This window comes from Zootoca vivipara, chromosome 14, assembly GCF_963506605.1.
Source record: "Zootoca vivipara chromosome 14, rZooViv1.1, whole genome shotgun sequence".
Classification (NCBI taxonomy): Eukaryota; Metazoa; Chordata; class Lepidosauria; order Squamata; family Lacertidae; genus Zootoca; species Zootoca vivipara.
In genome coordinates, this window is record NC_083289.1 from 14,351,676 (window position 1) to 14,373,366 (window position 21,691).

The 21,691-nt window shown below is 43.7% G+C and overlaps 1 protein-coding gene across 1 annotated transcript in view; it reads right to left on the reverse strand.

The window, feature by feature from the left end:
• Positions 1-21,691, reverse strand: part of LOC118092866 (NAD(P) transhydrogenase, mitochondrial) — a 62,495-nt gene that overhangs the window by 25,678 nt on the left and 15,126 nt on the right. The window contains exons 4-12 of the mRNA XM_035131505.2: positions 20,440-20,657; positions 12,478-12,565; positions 10,910-10,998; positions 9,772-9,959; positions 7,343-7,476; positions 5,833-6,024; positions 4,753-4,906; positions 3,220-3,381; positions 493-603 (exon numbers count right to left, since the gene is read on the reverse strand). Coding sequence (XP_034987396.2) covers positions 493-603; positions 3,220-3,381; positions 4,753-4,906; positions 5,833-6,024; positions 7,343-7,476; positions 9,772-9,959; positions 10,910-10,998; positions 12,478-12,565; positions 20,440-20,657 — 1,336 coding nt within the window. The remainder of the gene's footprint in view (positions 1-492; positions 604-3,219; positions 3,382-4,752; positions 4,907-5,832; positions 6,025-7,342; positions 7,477-9,771; positions 9,960-10,909; positions 10,999-12,477; positions 12,566-20,439; positions 20,658-21,691) is intronic.

Genomic DNA, 21,691 nt, shown 5'->3' on the forward strand with positions numbered 1-21,691 from the left:
CTATTTGGGGGCAGTCTTGAGAGCTGTTAAATGAGTAGGTTTTGAATTATTGACTGAGAGTGGCCGCCGAGACCACATGACACCGGTCCTGAACGCCTACATTGGCTCCCAGTACGTTTCCAAGCACAATTCAAAGTGTTGGTGCTGACCTTTAAAGCCCTAAACGGCCTCGGCCCAGTATACCTGAAGGAGCGTCTCCACCCCCTTCTGGCGGTTCCCTCCCTGTGAGAAGTGAGGCTACAGGGAACCAGGCAGAGGGCCTTCTCAGAGGGCCCTACCACCAGATGTTGATGAAATAAACAACTATCTGACTTTTAGAAGACATCTGAAGGCATCCCTGTTTAGGGAAGTTTTTAATGTTTGATGTTTTATTGTGTTTTTAATATTCTGTTGGGAGCCACCCAGAGTGGCTGGGGAAACCCAGCCAGATGGGTGGGGTATAAATGATAAATAATAATAATACAAATATTAATTACATCAGTAAATTTGTACCTGCGATATTGACAGAAGAAACAAATGCAGCCAGCAAAGCTAATGTCTGTGGTACGCTGGAAGGAACATACGAGCCCCCCATCAGCACCAAACCGCCAACAGCAGTGAGTCCTAAAGGAAAAACAGAACAGGTTTAGACTTTATAACATAACTAAGGAATGTGTAATTAGTATACTTTTTTTCCAGAATCTTTGAATTGTACAGCAGATGTTTCCTGTTGTGGCTGAATATGGTGATTATTCAAAATGTCAACATCATTCTGCTCATCTACTGAGCAAGCAGACTTAAAAAAAAAGCCACTTCAAGGGCAGGGACAGAAGCTTCTACTGACAGTGCAAGGACGCCAGAGCTTGTCAAGCTACAAAAATTGCTAAATCCACACTGCCCATTGTTAATTATTATCAGAAATTGCTCATCAAGGGCTGGCTTCTTACAGAGGAGTAAAACGGCAAAGATTGTAAAGTTACTATCCCAAAGTAGGATCAGATTCAACAGCACCTGCACTGGCTTCCAGGCCAAGTTCAGTTTCTGGACCATAAAGAGATTGCTATGCCAAAGTAAAGAGACACGTCCAAATTCAAATGGCATCATTTTCCCATGATCCCTTGCCATAAATCTGCAGGTGAGGGATGACATATTTTAATACTTGACCAGAGATGAGAAAAATCTTTCTGCTAGAAAACTAGCTGGAAGAATGGTTCACACAAATCTTTCTGATGTGCTAGTTTTCTCTGTGAAGGGAGTCTTGTTCTTCTTCATTTGGAAAAGGGCATTCAAACTTTTCACTCTGCAGACTGAAATAACACAGTCCAGGGAAAACTTGCTGACTGACCGAACCCAAAGGGTGCTCATCAATGGCTCCTCTTCATCCTGGAGAGAAGTAACTAGTGGGGTGCCACAGGGTTCTGTCTTGGGCCCAGTCTTATTCAACATCTTTATCAATGACTTGGATGATGGGCTTGAGGGCATCCTGATCAAGTTTGCAGGTGACACCAAATTGGGAGGGGTGGCTAATACCCCTCCCAGAGGACAGGATCACACTTCAAAATGACCTTAACAGATTAGACAACTGGGCCAAAGCCAATAAGATGAATTTTAACAAGGAGAAATGTAAAGTACTACACTTGGGCAAAAAAAATGAAAGGCACAAATACAGGATGGGTGACACCTGGCTTGAGAGCAGTACATGTGAAAAGGATCTAGGAGTCTTGGTAGACCACAAACTTGACACGAGTCAACAGTGTGATGCAGCAGCTAAAAAAGCCAATGCAATTCTGGGCTGCATCAATAGGAGTATAGCATCTAGATCAAGGGAAATAATAGTAACACTGCATTCTGCTCTGGTCAGACCTCACCTGGAGTACTGTGTCCAGTTCTGGGCACCACAGTTCAAGGAGGATACTGACAAGCTGGAATGTGTCCAGAGGAGGAAAACCAAAATGGTCAAAGGCCTAGAAACGATGCCTTATGAGGAACGGCTTAGGGAGCTGGGTATGTTTAGCCTGGAGAAGAGAAGGTTAAGGGGTGATATGATAGCCATGTTCAAATATATAAAAGGATGCCATATAGAGGAGGGAGAAAGGTTGTTTTCTGCTACTCCAGAGAAGCGGACACAGAGCAATGGTTTCAAACGGCCTGAGCAAAGAGATGCATAATGACAAATGTCAACAATGTCAGTGCTAGGTGCATTTCCAAGGTGTGGAGGGTCATTCCGGAGATGGGGTGCTACTGCAGAGAAGGCCCTATCACACTCATGAGTAGGGCCTCAGTTGCAGATCTTAAGGCAGAACGGGAGGAAAAAAGGTCTTCAGTATGTGCTGCTATCTGGAACAAGCAGAAACTGTTTTCAAAGAGCATTTAGAACATGTGTACTTCACTTGATGGACATTGCTGGCTTTCCATAGAAAGATTAAGCCACACTTGGATTGGCTGCTTGGATTGACGTAATGCGTGGACAATCAAGTCCTATAGCTTCTGATGAAATCCTACATTACAGTGTTCTATAATAATAATAATAGTACCCAGGTGGTGCTGTGGGTTAAACCACTGAGCCTAGGGCTTGCTGATCAGAAGGTCAGCGGTTTGAATCCCTGTGACGGGGTGAGCTCCCATTGCTCGGTCCCAGCTCCTGCCAACCTAGCAGTTCGAAAGCACGTTAAAATGCAAGTAGATAAATAGGAACCACTACAGCGGGAAGGTAAACGGTGTTTCCGTGTGCTGCTCTGGTTCGCCAGAAGTGGCTTTGTCATGCTGGCCACATGACCTGGAAGCTATACGCCGGCTCCCTCGGCCAATAATGTGAGATGAGCACGCAACCCCAGAGTCGGTCACGACTGGACCTAATGGTCAGGGGTCCCTTTACCTTTAGTAGTAGTAGTAGTAGTAGTAGTAGTAGTAGTAGTAGTAGTAATACACTATTTATACCCCACCCATCTGGTTGGGTTTCCCCAAATGATGGCTGCATTTGATAACTTCAACCAATGAGCCAATCTTTTTGATAACTTCAACCAATGAACCAAACTTTGAGTATCTTTGCTATTGTATTAAGTAATTTCCCAACAATGAGAGAAAATATGGAAGCCAATCCACCATGGCTGCCACTTACTTTGGGACGGCCATTCCTCAAATCTGAATAAGCGCGTTCATTCTGAATTTTCTTATAAGTGAGCTTGCTCTACGGTTATCACCACACAAAACAAAGCAAAATGTACAAGAGTCAAGACTTACCAGAAATTGCATTCGTTACTGACATGAGGGGTGAGTGAAGAGCAGGCGTCACACCCCAAACAGTATGGTAGCCAACGATTCCAGCAAGCCCAAAGGTGGTAACCATTTGCGTAAAAGCAGCATTAGGAGAAATGAGGCCCAGCCCTAAAACTGTTGTTAGGCCTAAACAGAAAGGCATCAAATCAAAAATGCATTTTCCTTTCAAATAAACCCAGATCATCAGCCCACACCCATATTCATTGACATTTTGACCTTGACAACAATAAGAACGGGATCAGGAGCAGTCTTCTGAGATAGGGTTTTATAGGCATACCTTGCATTCTCTGCTTTTGCCAGAAAAGGAGACCTGCCTGTGATAGAGAGTTCACTTTGCCAAATTGCCTGGCATCCAGACGCGGAAATGCCAACAAATCAAATATTTTGAGATGCTAAGTATTTTGTTTGAACATATCATCAAATGATAGAGCGCCCAGAAGAGGGGAATGAAAAAATGGCACTAATTTCTCCATTGACTTCTTTTCTCGCTTCGTAAGAAAAGTTTCTATTGGGGCATCTGAAAATGATTAAAATATGGACCACACAGGCTCTTCAGCATTACCTGATGAGAGAAACTGTGTCGACCTTCTATGTCTGTTTTATCCTTTGCTGATGATGGAAACCTGACACCTGGCCAACCAACCAATTGTCTGTTCTCCAATTCTAAGGGAATAGTCTGGTTATTCAGGGCAAAGAAGCACTGGGATTGCGTAACTTATGACAAAATGGTAAAGCTTTTCGGGGCCTGTAACCACTGCAAGCAACGAGTTGCACATCTGAATGCTGTCCGTTAAAATAGTCCCTGCACATCTCAGGAAGAAGGAAGAACTCATCTCCTTAACACATTACTTTTCTATGCTCATCAATGTGTGGGTTTTTCCCCTCCCCATGGAGGAAACTGGGAAACGAACAGAGCTGCATATGCAACCTGATAAATTCCAGTCCGAGGAAAACCCGGACACACTGTCCTCATATATGGCAGCAAAACTCCGCACAGCTTCCCACCCCAGCTGTTTAGTAAATGCACTCTGGGATTAAGGTGCCCTGTGCAACTTTTACATAGGCACTACGTGCATAAGTTGCTACCAGGAGGACCAGACCAATAAATATTGCTTCCTTGTTGGGGAGGGGGAACAGCAAAGGGCACCCCACAGTCAAGGTACATACTACCCAATCCCCTCTTCCCCTCCCTGGCACTAAATCAACTAATGATAATAATAAATCAATGAATAGTTTGCTGCCGCTGCATGCCAACCAAAGTCATCTGCCTGAAGCCGGCTGCTACACTCCGCTTAATGGAGAGGCTGGCACACATTGAAACCACATAAAATCTGGGAAATTGCCCTCTGCTCTGGGCCTACAGGTGGAAACCCTGTGCAAATATTATATCCAGTTTCTGATATTACAGCTTTACCCACAGTTGGTAGAAAAGGCAGGTGGAACACTACTTTCCCCAACGTGTGTAGGGAATGCGACTTTTTTTAAAAGACGAAATACCTGTCGTATAAACTCCTGCTGATGTCATGGTCTTTCTAAATGGAGAGATGGAAGCTTGTTTTTCTGCTTCTAGCTCCTGGACGGATTTTTGCTTAGCTGGGGCAGCAGGTGGTACGGTTTTGGGCAAAGGCGCAGGAAATATTTTTTCCCCTTCCTGTAGTAGGGAAAGATTCTCATTAGGTTACAGTCATAAGATAACGGGTGGAATCTCTGTCGCACAGGTAAGGTAAAGGTAAAGGACCCCTGGACAGTTAAGTCTAGTCAAAGGCGATTATTGGGTTTTGGCGCTCATCTTGCTTTTAGGCAGAGGAAGCCGGCGTTTGTCCACAGACAGCTTTCCAGGCCATGTGGGCAGCATGACTAAACCGCTTCTGGTGCAACAGGACACCGTGACGGAAATCAGAGTGCACGGAAATGCCGTTTACCTTCCCGCCACAGCGATACCTATTTATCTATACTTGCATTGGTGTGCTTTCGAACTGCTAAGTTGGCAGGAGTTGGGACAGAGCAACGGGAGCTCACTCCGTCATGGGGATTCGAACCGCTGACCTTCCGATTGGCAAGTCCAAGAGGCTCAGTGGTTTAGACCGCAGCGCCACTTGCGTCCCAAAGTGGTGCCCTACAGAATGTTGTTAAACTACAACTCCCATCATCCTAGACCACTGGTGCTGCAGGCTGGGTCTGATGGGGACTGTAGCCCAACCACACCTGGAGGGTTCAATATTGGCTGTTCTTACAGGTGCAAAGCCAGGCTCATGCCTCAAGCAAAGAATCAACAGTGACAACTCTTATCTTTATATTGTGTTCCATTAAATGCATTTGCATATGCCCCCTTTATTCTTTAAGTGTCTGGGTTTCACTGGGTTTCTGCATGCATTTGTCAAACCAGGCATCCCCAAACTTCGGCCCTCCAGATGTTTTGGACTACAATTCCCATCATCCCTGACCACTGGTCCTGTTAGCTAGGGATCATGGGAGTTGTAGGCGAAAACATCTGGAGGGCCGCAGTTTGGGGATGCCTGTGTTAAGCTGTTAATTGAAGTATTTTGGGAAGGGGGGGTGGGGCAGGGAGAATCTCACCTTCATTACCATAGTCCCTCTAATTACATGATCAATAGTCCCATAATCAAAGTCATCCTTTGGCTCAAAGTAAAAGTATTCTTTGTCGGGAGAAATAGCTTTTAATAACTTCAAGATGTTGTTTGAATAAAGGCTACTGGCCTGAGTAGCCATGCGACTTGGCAAGTCCGTGTAACCAATATGCACCACGCCCTGGGGGAAACGAAACAAACAAACATTATTATTTTTCCAAAAGTGTTTTTCATCCATTGTCTCGAAACTTTCCTCATGCGGTTTGCCCAGACCTGGTGCACCTTTCAGAACCAACAGCAAATTTATTTATTTATCTACCACTTATATGCCCAAATGCCTTCTTGAATGGTTTAAATCAAACCTTGCACATGTCTGTGGATATTCTGACACTTCATTTTACAAGTTAAGTGGTTTCTCCTTTTTAAAACGAACGGCTTGTGTTGATGCTTAGGGGAAAGGAAAGGCTTTACTTTTGACAGGGAGCCAATGACTGAACAAGCTGGGAGGCCATTCGGGGAATGAGCTATACAGTCATATGGTGCTTATTTCAAGAATGAAGAAGCAAAATGCATTTTAAAGGTTTGAAAACACCTCTTAGTCGCCTGATGCTATCATGGTTGCAAGATGTACTTTGCAGATTAATTGCACTCCAATTAGTCCTGAGAAGTTTGTAAGCAAATACATTTAGTGAGAAAATATCGTAACTATCCCCTTGCCATTGTTTCAGAAAAAAAAGAAATGAAAAAAGAAAACCTGAACATTCTGATTCTAGGTTTTTTAAGGAGTGTGCAAGTTTTGACTTTAAGTGCATAGTGAGTTCAGAGCCTTTTATTCACTAGCAAAACACCAGTTAGGTTGGGTATGGTACTGTGAAATAAATGCCCATACATTGTAGACTGGGCTGGGTACATACTAAGGCTGCAAATCTCCCGCCCATGAAATACCTTGTTTGGTTTGAAAATCTGGGTATTGATTGGTATCCTTTAGCCCTTTATGGTTCTGCCTGCTGGGTTTGGATTGGTAGTCAGACATGGAAGTAGGGAATGTAAGCCTATTAATTATGGGTCACTGTGAATATGTGGTCCTCTGAAGAGCAATGCACTCTCGTGGATAGGTTGTTTCCAGTGCTAGTCCTACTCAGAGTAGACCTATTTAAATTAATGGGCATGACTGACTTCTTCAGTGGGTCTGCTCTGAGTGGGACTTATTGGGATACAACACCACTTTTAAAAAAGGGAGCCCTCCTTAAAATTCACCAGGGCCAACTTATTTCCTTGGAAGATCTGTAGTACAAGTCTAGTTTCCCCTAGCTATATTCTTGAAGGAGCAGGAACCCTGAAAGTATCTAATATGTCAAGAAGATCTGGTCTTAGCATGTAGTCTGGATGTGGGGCCACCTGAGAACCCTAGGTACAATGCTGTGGACACCTTGGAGGAAGGGCAGGATCCATATGTAACAAAACAAGGACAAAGTGCCCTAAACAGGGCCCCTACAAACCTTGTGAATGTGAAGCTCTCCAGGTTGGGTGGTTTCCACATTGCCACCAGCCTCAGCTGCAAGATCTACAATCACAGAGCCATCCTTCATGGACTCCACCATATTCTTCGTAATCAGGGTAGGAGCTTTTTTCCCTGTTGCAATTTGCAAGAGAAGAAATGAAATATGGGAATTCTCATCAGTTTTAATACACGGTGCATAACAATTTTTTTTTTAAAAAAAGCCTGAGCAGGTACCAACAAAACCACATACAATAAAGCAATAATGGAATGCTTTGGTCTGATACCATTTCTGCCTGTTCCTGCATTTTATGGGGGTAGAGTTAGTGTGAAGATCAAAGCAGGGCTCTGTACATTTGCACATGGTTTCCAGGTCACAACACACATAACCCTCCTGTCTAAACCCTTAACAGTCTCACCCATGCATGAAAAGAGGATTCATCTGTAGTTCTTGCAGCCTGAGCTTTTCCATAGACCAGAAACTAACCCATCTCCCTGAGTTGATAGCTGTCCTTGCATGGGATACAATGGTTGTATCCAATGATGGCTTTCCCTGGAAAGTGCTTCTGCTCATCTAAGTTGGCTGTGAGTCCTGGAAGACCTGCTCCTGCCTTGCAGACCTTTTCCTACCTGGCCTGGGCGGGTAGAGCCCTGACTGACTCCAGCTACAAAAGCTGAGGCTGCTGAAGAGGCCAGAGGCTCTCTTAGTTACCTTTTTGTGCAGAGCCAGCTCATTGAACATGAGCATCCACAGCCCCCACCATGAACGACCATTGGCAGGATTTGCAGCTACAGCGGCAGATATGTTCTATGCTTATGAGAATATTTTATTCTCTTGTTAGCTATGCTGTTTCAAATGTGCCTTTTATATTTGACTTCACTTAGTAATGCTTTCCTTTGAAATGTTTCAGATTTTTTTTGTTAACTTTACTCTGCTAAATGTGCATTCTACAGCTGCCCTCCTCTGTAGTGTTGTTGTTGTTGTTTTTAAAAATGTTTAGGACAATATTTTAATTTCCTGTTAATTATGTTTGAATGAATGTTAATTGTATTTAAATGTATTATTTATATTCGACTTTCTTTAGTAATGTTTTATTCTGAATTATTTTATTTGCTGTTTTAATGTAGGCTGTAAACTGCTTTTAAAAATATAAAGCAATATAGAAATGAAATGAATAATTATAATAATAATATCCACAGTTAAATAATTGTCAAGACGGTGGTCCATTCAATTATCCAATTCTCCCCAACTGTAGCCAGAAGAAATACAGTGGTGCCTCGCTTAACGAATGCCCTGCTTAACGAAATTTCTGCTTAACGAAAGGATTTTTCGAGCGGAGGCTGCCTCGCTAGACGAATGCGTTGTACGAAAAATTCATCTAGCGAATCGCGGTTTCCCATAGGAATGCATTGAAATTCAATTAATGCGTTCCTATGGGCAAATTTTTTTAAAAAATCAATGCATTCCTACGGGATTCGCTAGACAAATTTTTCGCTATAAGAAAAGACCCGTGGAACGAATTAATTTCGTCTAGCGAGGCACCACTGTACAGTCCAGGGAGAACTGTATTATGTGATATTTCTGGATGTATAGTTCAGCTCTTAAGTCCAGGGCTTTTTTTCAGCTGGAACTCAGTTGCGCTTCAAGACCCCCAAGCCACCCCCCAGGAGAAATAAAGAGACAAGGACACAGAATTCAGGTGAATGTTAATGGGCAAATTTAGGCCACAACTTTGTTGGTTACAGAATGTGAGCAGTATTGGTTTAGGCCAGTGGTATCCAAACCTCTTTCAAAGAGGGCCAGATTTGATGAAACGAAGGGCTGTGAGGGCCGACCAAAAGGCCAACCAAAGTTGCTGACCTTTTTTTAGGGTTGAAGTTGTGGAGGGTTTTTAAGGATTTTACTCAAGGACATAAACTGCTACAGGGGCCAGATTAAACCGACCAGCGGGATGCTCTACCACTGAGCTACGGACCCTCCTCTAGGCCATACCTGCTAAGTTCCGGCCTGAGAAATAAGGGACTGGACCGGACGTAGCAGACCAGAAGTAGTGCTGCCGCCATTTTGGAACTGGGTGGAGCATGCTCAGAAGCGACTTTTGATGCTGCTCTGCCCTGTTCCAAAATGGCCGCCGCACCAGAAGTCGCGCTGCAGCCATTTTGGAACTGGGCAAAGCAGCATCAAAAGTCGCTCCTGAGCATGCTCCGCCCAGTTCCAAAATGGCCGCCGCGCCAGAATAAACCCGGAAAAAACAAAAAAAAATCGTTTTTTCGGCTGGGAACAGCTGGAAAAACAGGGGTTTCCCGGGGAATACGGGAGACTTGGCAGCTATGCTCTAGGCTGCCTCCTTCGTGACTGGATCTGCAGGCTCCTAATTAGGAGCACACTCTGCCAAGGGCATCTGGAATCATTATAAAGTTGTACAGTACCTGGAATAAGGGCAGTGCTAATAACAATATCCACCTCTTTGCACTGTTTGGCAAATAATGCCAATTCCGCCTCGATAAATTCTTTGGACATCTCTTTCGCATACCCTCCGACGCCTTCTCCTGCTTCAGCAATGCTCACTTCTAATGTTTCCGCACCAAGAGATTTGAACTGCTCCAGAGCTGGAGGCCTGCAAGCAAAGGGGGAAACATTTCATAGGAACTGCCAAGTCAGATCTTTTTCAAGCCACAGGTAGTTAACCTAATATGAACTAAAGACAGGTAGTTGTCCATGCCAATGCAGAGTGTCCATCAAGGAAGAACTCCCAAGTCCACATTTGGGCAATACCAACCAAATGTGGTAAGCTGACAAGTTCTCTAGAACTCACACCCTGCTGTGTGAAACATCTTGCCAGATGAAGACTTCTGGAAGATCTCAAAAGCTTGCCACGTTTTTGCAACCCAACAGTGGATTTCAGAGTTTCATCTTTGCTTTTTATCAAGTCAAGCTCAGTTACTGGTTTATTTGCAAAGAGATTTAGGTACACTGGAAAGACCATAGGCAGCAAGCAGGAAAGGAATATGTCCACACTGTAAGACATCTTTAAAGTCCTTGCGTTTCTGTAAGATTCACAACAGCTTACGGTTTGAGGATTTGAATTACTATAACACCGGTCCCGAAAGAACTACATTGGCTCCCAGTACGTTTCCAATTTGAAAATAAAAAGTGTTGGTGCTGACCCTTAAAGCCCTAAACGGCCTCGACCCAGTATACCTGAAGGAGTGTCTCAACCCCCATTGTTTAGCCCGGACACTGAGGTCCAGCTCTGAGGGCCTTCTGGCGGTTCCCTCCCTGTGAGAAGTAAGGTTACAGGGAACCAGGCAGAGGGCCTTCTCGGTAGTGGCACCCACCCCGTGGAACGCCCTCCCATCAGATGACAAGGAAATAAAGAACTACCTGACTTTTAGAAGACATCTGAAGGCAGCCCTGTTTAGGGAAGTTTTTAATGTTTGATCTTTTATCATATTTTTAATGTCTTTTGGGAGCCACCCAGAGTGGCTGGGGAAACCCAGCCAGATGGCGGCATATAAATAGTTGTTGTTATCATCATCATCATCATCATCATCATCATTACTATACCTGGTATCAAATCCCCTAACAATGGCTCCCATGGATTTAGCAGCTCCGGCTGCAGCTAAGCCAGCTACACCACCACCAATGATTAAGATCTAGAAAGGAAAACAACAGCAATAAATAGCAAAAAAGATGCACTATTGGAACAAAGCACACATCACTTAAGCAGGATAAAATGGTTTAAAATAAAGGAAGAAAGTGATGACCCAGAAGGCAGCCCTGTTTTGGAAAGTTTTTTTTTTAATGTTTTATGCTTAATTATGGTTTATATATTCTGTAAGCCGCCCAGAGTGACTGGGGAAACCCAGCCAGATGGACAGGGTATAAATAAAATTGTTGTTGTTGTTGTTGTTGGATATGAGGCCACTGTCTGCTTATTAGTCTCAACCCTCCCTGCAAACTTTTACAAGACAGAAAACCATGGTGTGATACCTAATCCAGGCTTGGCATTGAAGTTCAGCATGGTTGGGTTAGGGTCAAGGGCCCACACTCCACAAGGGGGCCCATTGACAAGGGCCCCCTGCACCTGCTTCTCCTCTTCACCACTGCAGCCTGCTTGTTCACTTGCCTTTTGCTCTGGCTCAGGCAACAGTGGTGGTGCAGCCATAGATGCCACTGCTTGCTTGATTGCTCATTGGCCTAGCAAGGAAGCAGGTAGAAATGGAAGGATCTGTCAATTACGGTCCTCTCAATTTCTCATTAAATTGAGTTATCCACATTTCTGCAGCAATTTGTAATTTTTTTATTTTCAAATCCTCATGAAAATTCATCAAGAGAACATGCCACACAGGAAATTTGTAGGACACAAACTCCTCTTGCAGGAATAAAATTTATTGGGTAGGCAATCCCGAACAGAAGTCAAGAAATCAGCGGCTGTTAAACAAAGGAGCAAGATCAGAATTGTTGTAATTGGATTAATCAAGATTATGGCAGGAGAAAGAAATAAGAACTTTGCACTGTGAAATCCAGCACACGGGAAGTCACCTAAAATTGTTTAATTTGGTATTGGAATAATTGGCTTTTTAAATTGTATTGTAATTTGGTACTGTGATAATGTGGCTTTTATTGGATTATTGCAATTGAAAATTAATAAAAATTATTATATATATATAAAAAGAAAATTCATCAAGAGAATGCCTCCTAATAAAGACATTCTTTGTACATAGTTTTGATGAATGTACCTATTTTCGCAAGCAATTCCCCCCACAATTTAATGCATTTTTGTATGCGATTTCACCAACACGTTCATTTTAATGCACACTTTCCCCTAACATAGGCATTATTGTCAACATTGCCTGGTTGGAGAACTGCGCCACAAAATTCACATGAGTGTGGGTTTCAAAGGATGGCCATGGTTCCTTTCTCAAATTGTTTGGGGCAGTGTGAGTTTCATAGATTTGCCTTTAAATGCCAACTGAATTGAATTGCCCACTGCAGAAGCAGGAGGTGCAAATGATGAGTAGGAGGAGGAGCAGGAGAAGCAATATGTAATAATAACGGGAGTGAGAGGGGGCTCATGCAGGGGAAGAGTGTTAGCCAAGGGCCCCAAACCCTGAAGCAGATCCTGTTCGCACCTTTGCCGGAGGAACTTTTCCAGCTGCGGTAATTTGCCCAGTAAAAAATCTTCCAAAATGATTGGCTGCCAGGACTACAGCCTTGTACCTAGAGAGAAAGAAAGCAAGAGAGAGAGATAGAAGAAAATGGTGAAAATATTCCTTGGCTCTTCAGTAGGCTTTGTGAATAAATTGCAACAGACTTAACAAATATACAGAAAGCAACCAAAAGGAGAATTAATAAAAGCCACCCAAGAAAACAAACAAATGCTCGAGAGCATCTCCAAGATATAAATTGTCTAAGTGAAAAAATACATTTGACTGTCATAACAAATTATATCAGTGCTTGTTACATGCTTTCAAGTGCCCAACAAAGGAATATTGCTTTGGAGGGAGCCATGAATACTTTGGGAGAGGCACCTAGTGGAGAGTGAAATGTTTTATCACCCCATATCAGGGCCGGATTTAGGTTTGATGAGGCCCTAAGCTCCCGAAGGTAATGGGGCCCTTTTATATGTCCAGCTGTCCTTTGTCAACACACAAATGGTCGCTGTTTCTTGTGCTGAATATATGCTATATGGTGATTTATGGGCCTAATAGGTATCTAAAGCCATTTGCACATGTTGGTATGCAACCAGTCCATGAAGAATGTAGGCACCCTATATATTGTTGTTGTTGTCGTTTAGTCATGTCCGACTCTCCGTGACCCCATGGACCAGAGCACGCCAGGCACTCCTGTCTTCCACTGCCTCCCGCAGTTTGGTCAGACTCATGTTGGTAGCTTCGAAAACACTGTCCAACCATCTCATCCTCTGTCGTCTCCTTCTCCTTGTGCCCTCAATCTTTCCCAGCATCAGGGTCTTTTCCAGGGAGTCTTCTCTTCTCATGAGGTGGCCAAAGTATTGGAACCTCAGCTTCAGGATCTGTTCTTCCAGTGAGCACTCAGGGCTGATTTCCTTCAGAATGGATAGGTTTAATCATCTTGCAGTCCATAGGACTCTCAAGAGCAGGCACCCCCAAACTCGGCCCTCCAGATGTTTTGGGACTACAATTCCCATCGTCCCTGACCACTGGTCCTGTTGGCTAGGGATGGGAGTTGTAGTCTCAAAACATCTGGAGGGCCGAGTTTGGGGATGCCTGCTCAAGAGTCTCCTCCAGCACCATACTTCAAAAGCACCAATTTTTCGGCGATCAGCCTTCTTTATGGTCCAGCTCTCACTTCCATACATCACTACTGGGAAAACCATAGCTTTAACTATACGGACCTTTGTCGGCAAGGTGATGTCTCTGCTTTTTAAGATGCTGTCTAGGTTTGTCATTGCTTTTCTCCCAAGAAGCAGGCGTCTTTTAATTTCGTGACTGCTGTCACCATCTGCAGTGATCATGGAACCCAAGAAAGTAAAATCTCTCACTGCTTCCATTTCTTCCCCTTATTTGCCAGGAGGTGATGGGACCAGTGGCCATGATCTTAGTATATATATATATATATATATATATATATATATATATATATATGAGAGCAAAGCAGTGACATTTTAGGGAGCAGGTTAGCATTACTTACATCATAGGAGCCTACGCAACATAAAACACTGTTGCTGTATGTAGGTTTTATTTTATTTGTTTTTTATCTGATATTTTGGACATGTACATCCAGGTTTTTTCCCTTTAAATTTTCTGGGGGCCTCCAAGAGAGTGGGGCCCTAAGCTATAGCTTGTTTAGCTTATACGTAAATCCGGCACCGAGTTACTTTGGCTGGCAATGGGGATTGTTTCCCCCTCTGTCTCTTATACAGCCTGATGCTATGGTTCACTGATGCTATGGGGATAGGGCCCAGTTGCACATTAAGTAGAGGCATGTCCAGTGCTGTTTTCTTTTCTTTTTTAATTGGGTTTTTTAATAAACAAGAATAATGTTATACAAATAAGTATGCCAAGTTTTCTCATGTCATTTGTGTATCACAAAAAATAGCATAATAAATGTGGGAAAGTCTCTACAACACACCGTATGTTTCATTATTAGTGGTCAATTAGTGGTTCTTGGTTTATGAATTGGTTTAAACAATTAGGAAGAAGAAGGAAAAAGGGGGAAGGGGGAGTGGCAAGTGGGATGGGCTTCTATTATTCTACATAATGTGTGTGTGAGGGGTTGTGTCAGCATTACTTGTAATGGTTCTCTTACTATTCGTTTGTTGTATTTCCTTGGTTGCAGGCACGAGAGGTTGGGTGTGGCTTAGGGTATGGTTGGTTTTCTTTGGTTGGTTGTAGTGAGAATTGTGTGTGAGTAGAGTGTGAGTGTGTATTTTTGAATCAGGTTGGCCAGATTGATTAGTATGCTGTCAGGGGATTCTTGTTGTTGTCTTGTTGGGCTGTGGATAAAGGGAAACCATAGCCTACTGGGGTGAAGGCGTCTTCTTCTATTTGTCCCTGTAGTTGATTGGTTAGGTTTTTTTTAATAAGGCTGTTTCCCATACTATTTGATACCATTGGTTCATGCTTACTCCTGACAGGTCTTTCCCGTGTCTGGCTATGATGTTCCTGGCTGCTAAGAGTAGGTGTGTTATGAACTCTTTGTGGTGTGAGTGGGCATTATTATCTTGGTGGATGTTTAGTAGTGCTTTTTTTTCTTTTAAAAAAATGTTTAGGGGTGCTCTCATTTTGACTCAAGAAAATCACAATTTTATAGTTCAAATCAGGAAAAATAAATACAAAGATTCACAAAATGTTCAGGGGTATGCGTACTCCTGCATCCCCCCCCCAGGTAAAAAGCCCCAGGCATGCCTAAGGTTCATTAGGGGTGCAGAACTTCCAAACAATTAGAGCTAAAGGCAACCTTTATTCTGGGTTCACTCTAGTTCTCTGAAGAAGAAAACAAGATGTTTATATTATTTCTTTCTTTTTTAAGGAACTGGGTTTTGTTTTGTTTTGTTTTTGCAGGGGGGATTCATTTTGAAAGCATGTTAAGGAAATCCACATCCATGGATGCTACCCAACATAATGCTTCCAACATAAACGTTCTTTGGAAAGTCGCAGCAATGTTTGCCTTATTTTTTCACTTCATGCAGGGTTTACACTATTGCTGATTAACAAGGGAATCCCTCTGTTGTATATGTAAAGAGGAATAATTGCATCCATGCCTGCATTCACTCTGCCTACAAGATGATCCAACAGGAGGTCGACTCATAGACCTGCTGTCATAGCACACAGGGCACCCCTCGAAATCATTGTGCATACTTGATCTCCCTTGGTTGTGTGCTAGCTCCATTGACCTCAAACTAGGATTGTTGGGCTACTGAAACTGAGATGCTAGCAGGGAGGCCTGCATGCTTTATGCCATACAACACCATAGCCATTTTGCAGGTCAAAGGAGCTACTGGCATGATCTCACCTGCACTGCAGTGCTACCACTGAAGATGGAAGGAGGATGGAACAGATAAAGAGTACTCCAGTACACGAATGTTGATGTGTCAATACATCTGTATTTAAGGAAGAGGTGCAGAATTGACTCTGTCCAGCAGGCCGCCATCTTTAGTTATGTCAATAGCAGCGAAAGGGATGCTTGAGCAGCCTCAGGACTGCAGGGCTAGGGAAGGGGAACTTAACGCTTTCTCTCCCATTTCTCACCCCTCAGAAGCTACCAGTTGCGTTTCAAGCACCCCGTTGATGCTAATGGGAGTTTTCCTTGAAATGCAAATCACTGCTTCAGATAGACTGTTTTGCAGGGGACAGACATCAGTGTCAAGTTCTTATTTAAGATATCGGGTTATTCATTTTGTAAGACCAGAGCAAGAGGCTGTTTGTTGATGAACAAGTTAACATACAACTGGACAGGAAAATGAAAGTAGCCACTAGAAAAAGCTAAACGAGTCTTAGCTCCAGCCCATAATAACTTTGGGGAGAGCGTTCTCGGTGGCAACTCCCAGACTTTAGAATTCCATCCCTAGAAAAGCTAGACTGGCTTTTTCCTTTCTTGTTCCGACAGGCATTTGGGAACCGACTGCTTTTAACAAAAGGGCTGGTGCCATGCTGTTTTTAATTGTAATTATTGATATGCTTTTAATATATGTTATATATGTGTATATCGTTATAATTCTATCAGTGTTTGATTGTTTTTAATTATTGTATAGTTTCCCCCCCTGTTTTTTTCTCTGCAGTTCTTTTTTATCTGTAAGCTTCCTTGAATCCCATCAGGGAAAAGGGTGGGTATTAATAAATATATCATAATAACAGTAATAATAACTGGCCACAGTGTTTAACTCTTATCATTACCCATTACTACAGTCAGGAAGAGAAGGAGTTAACCTTCTCCTCTCCACTTCTCAAATTCTGAGGCTACATAGGCTTCTCTTTGGGCAGCTATTTGCATGACAAAAACCATGCAGGTTATTGGCATTCACACAATTCCTGTCACGTCTAGATGGACTCATTTTTGCCCTTCTTGGGTGTTTTGTGCAAAGGAGGACAGCACTCAGCCCTCTTCAAGCAATCTTTGGATTTGACAAATGGCAAAAGTTGCCATCTTATGCCAGAAAAGGAACATCAAACGAGCCGCCACCATTGCTTTCCAGAAAACCATTGTATAAGCAATACATTGAATATATCAAGGCACTGTTTTCTCAGGAGATTGTATCCAGGTAAGCAGGTCCAGAATATGCTACTGACACCTAATTTGTCTTCTAGAAGTGCTCAAAAACAAAGATGTTCTGGAACCAATTGCAGAAACAGCTGCAGCCCCAGAAATATGTGGGAGCCCTTACTCTGCTATTAACACAACAAAAGCAGAGCATGTGAAAGAACAAGGCCTTTTCAGTTGATAAACTTGAAAGTCAATCCAAATTGCCTCCAGATCAGATTTTACATCCAAGGTGTTTTTGAATGACCAGGTAGTAGCGGAGACCCAGTCCTAGCCACATTTATTCAGAAGCAAGTCCCATATTTCCAACTGAGTATGCTTGAGTTTGAAGCCTTTCATATCACATTGACTGTACTATGAGCCAAAACCTTTGGGGCCACTCATTGCCATTCAGGAATAAACACATTTTGAATCAATTCACATTTGGAACTGATTTCAAAGCTGCTGGATTTCTTTCTTTCTTTCAACCCAACAAACTGGTTTAAATGCTATACCAATTATGTACACATGCTGCATCTTGAAATGGTTCAGAATTAAAACCACTTCATCTCAATTGGACTCATTTTGGTCAAGACACTAAGCCAGACTTGCCATTGCTGTATTCAGAGAAAACGCTTGCGTCTTTTAAGAACCGTGCATCTGGGAGATGTTAAGTCAGGTGTAATCTCTCCAGCTACAGGGCCATTACACACTCTTTACGCTGTGATTTAAACCTGACAACACTATTTTTCCAGGCTATTTTCCTAAACACTTACTTGCTTCCTAAGTGCTGGCATCTAATAACATCCCACATACTTTCCTTCTGCCCAAATGAGGTGTCATAAATGGCCACTGAAGAGGCCTAAAATTATAATCTCTCCCAGAACAGAAGACTGAGAGGTTAAGTGTCATTAGCGTTCCCACACAACACAATATCTCCTAGAAGATTCTACACATCTTCTCTATATTCACGTATAATAGGGCATGCACACTGTTGCTGTACAGGGCCGTCTCAAGCACGTCGGCCGCCCTGGCGCCGCGGTGCGGAGATCGCTCCGGCGCCCCCGCCCCGCTCTGTTTTTTGCCACGGCTGGTGGGCGGGCGCAGCACGCAGTACAGTTTACGCGCGACTCTGCCACGTGGCGCCCCCCTACCGGGCCGGCGCCCTGACGCCCCGCGCCACCCAGACTACCCCTAGAGCCGGCCCTGTTGCTGTATATTCTCCCCATCTAAGACAGGAGTCCTCAAACTTTCTATTACCAGGGCCCATTTGAGAAGGCTGATCATTACTGAAGGCCCACAGTCACCAAACAGTGATCAATAGAAGCCAAGTTTGTTTTAATCAACTAGCAGTTACCGACTTCACTTTCTACTGATACCTAATTCATTTTTGGAATTTGCTAAATTGTTTGCCATAGTACATAGCTCATATTTCCTCAAGACATTTATTCTGGAAGTACCGGTAGCGTGAATCACTCTCTACATTTAGGACAAAATTTGCTGATCCAGAAGCCTTAGGAGAAGAAGGCCTTTTCATTTATGTTTTCTGCTTCTCACGCCAACATTCCTCTCAAAATGTATTTATTCATCCCCAGTAGTTTCTTTTCCCATTATCCTTTCACATGCAACTTATGCTTTATTCTCCGCTCCAAACTGCTAGTTTCTTTCAACTCACCTTCTTCCCATAACAGCTTTCCTCTCTTATGCGTATCATCATCATCATCATCATCATAGTATAATAAATACTATAATATAATAATAAAACCACTGAATTAATTAACTTTTGGGTACTTTGGAACACAGGTGGCACTGTGGTCTAAACCACAGAGCCTAGGGCTTGCCGATCAGAAGGTCGGCGGATCGAATCCCCACGACGGGGTGAGCTCCTGTTGCTCGGTCCCTGCTCCTGCCAACCTAGCAGTTCGAAAGCACGTCAAAGTGCAAGTAGATAAATAGGTACTGCTCCGGCGGGAAGGTAAACGGCATTTCCGTGTGCTGCTCTGGTTCGCCAGAAGCGGCTTAGTCATGCTGGCCACATAACCTGGAAACTGTACGTCGGCGAGGTCAACGCTGCAACACCAGAGTCGTCCGCACACAGTTTTGGGTTTCCTTGTTGTTGTTTTTGTGTGTGTGTGTGTATGTTTGTGTGTGTGTGTGTGTGTGTTTTAAAGACATTATTTGTTATATATTCTTCTGTGTACCTAGGAAATCCCTTGACTATAAGGAAACCACTTCCTTATTTTTGCGTGGTCCTGTTTTGCTTCCTAACTCAAGTGCTCAGCCACTTGAATTTGTTGTTAAAAGGAATGATGATGGTAATCCCCAGGTTGCAATTTGGAGGTCATCCCTATCCCTTTAAGGAGCCCCATTCCCGGTGCAGTTTAATCAACACTTCTGGTATCAAACTGAAACAAAGCCAGCCACAGATGGTTTACAGCCACCACTGAGTTGTGGGGTAGAATGACTCCTTCTAAGTCAGTCGTGGCCTACCATCCAAACGTGGCTTTTTAATATACCGTGGTTTTCTTAGTTCTGTTTCTCTGCTCCTTCGTGCTCCTCAGCCTCCTGGAGCAATCAGGGCTCTTGGTTTGCCCAGCAGCAGCTAGGAAGAAATAGTTGCAGTGGATAGAAAAAGCAGTAGCTGCTGCCAATGGTGGAGCTTCATGCTCTGGCACCGGGGGTGGAGAGCAGGTGGGGGCGTGGCTGGCATGTGTTCTGGGGGCATGGCGCATCGCACGCAGGCGGGGTGGCAGCCGTGATGGCGCCCTCGGGATTGCGCTGCCCGGTGGCGGAGCGCCCATATCGCCCCTTCCTTCCTACGCCCCTGGCTGCTGCAGAACTATACTGTAGTCTCATCTGTACTATACATTTAAAGCAGTATCAAACCACTTTAAACATCCATGGCTCCCCCCAAAGACTCCTGGGAGCTGTTGCTCCTCATAGAGCTGCAATTCCCCAAGTTCCCTCAGATGAGAGATCGACTGGTAAACCAGTCTTGAGAATTGCAGCTCCGTGAGGGCAGAATAAATGCAATCTAACAGTCGTTCGGTGCCCCAAGCCATGGGTTCTTCCTGCGACAAAAGTCTCCTCCCAGAGACCACCGTTCCCCCACCTTTATGATTTAGACTGATCCAGGCACCTCTGAGCATCATGACTGTCCTTCTGGCACTAAAGTGGGAGAGGCTGCAAATATTTGTAGTGGGGCTGAGGCTGGAATTGTACTGATTAATCTGAAATGATAGCCCTGGTCCTTCACTATTGCAAAACTGGCCGCAATTGAGAACTGTCCAAGTGGGATATATGACAACAGCTGAAACAGAAAATTCAGCCCTACAAAAAATAGCATTAGTAGAGAGAATATTGTGGATCCTCACCCTGCAATGTTGGCCATTGAACTTAAGGCATCATATCCTTGAGCGATAGTGACTCGAGGAACTTGGTCCATTGCCAAGACGGTGGCCTTGCGCCGAGCAAGTTTATCCAGCAGATCTGGGTTCTGAGCTGGATAGATGAAGCTGACAAGTGTCGCCTTCTCCTTCAGTAGGTCTGTCTCATGCACTCCCAACACTTCATTGAAGACTGGAGCTCTGACCTGAAAAAAAGAAATGCTTTGTTTAATCCAAAATATTAATCCATATCCAAAATATATTTCCGCGTACCTAAATTAAATACCCTCCAGAACACCTTCTCCAACATGGTGTCTGTTATGTATTCAGTGGTCTGTGTTTGCCTGAACTTGAGTCTGGACTAAGGATTCTGAGCCCCTGTGTTCTGATTCGATACATGATATCCAATCACAGAGCATTTCAGGATTTGGGCCTCTGCCATTGGCCCATAAACTCTGAGATGTGATTTGCAGCTTGGAAGTTTAGACAGCCAATCACGTTGGGAGTGGCCCTGGTCTTCAGAAATGTATATAAGCAGTTGCCTTGGCCCTGTTGTCCAATTCTGTTAGTTCAATAAAGGTTCTTGCTGTTTTCACTGTGTCTTGCCTCATGGGAACCCACCTACACTTCAGTGTCTTCCAGATGTTTTGGGCTACATGTTTCATGCAGCTCAACCAACTCAGCTGTGCTGACGAGGATTGATGGGAGTCATAGTCCAATACAACAGGAGGGAACCAAGCTGGCGAAGGCTGACTTATAGAATGCCACCTCTTCAACCAAATCCCTCCCCCAAACTCACCTTTTCCATGAACCCTTTAGTTCCTATCCCACAACAACTGAAACAAATCACATTCACCCCTTCTTTCCACTTCTCTCCTTGTCTTCCCCTGTGCTGAAAAGTAGGTTGTAAGCTTCTTGGGCAAAGGCTATGTCTTTTTATATGATCTGAAGAGAAACCAGAGTATATGCTGGTCTTATGCTGGTCCGTGACCCAAATAAAGTTTGATACTGATACTGATTTTGTTGACTTCTGTAAAGTGTCATGAAAATGTATCGCACAATGATGATGATGTTCAATTGCAGTCCTACTGGGCTTAACTCATCTCTGTTCATGTTGAAACACTTTTGGGGTGTCCTGATTTTTACTTTTTGAAATATGAAATATGGCAACCCTAGTGAAGCAGGATTAGGGCATAGGTTATGACAATGGCTCCCAGCAAAACATTTACATTTATTGTAA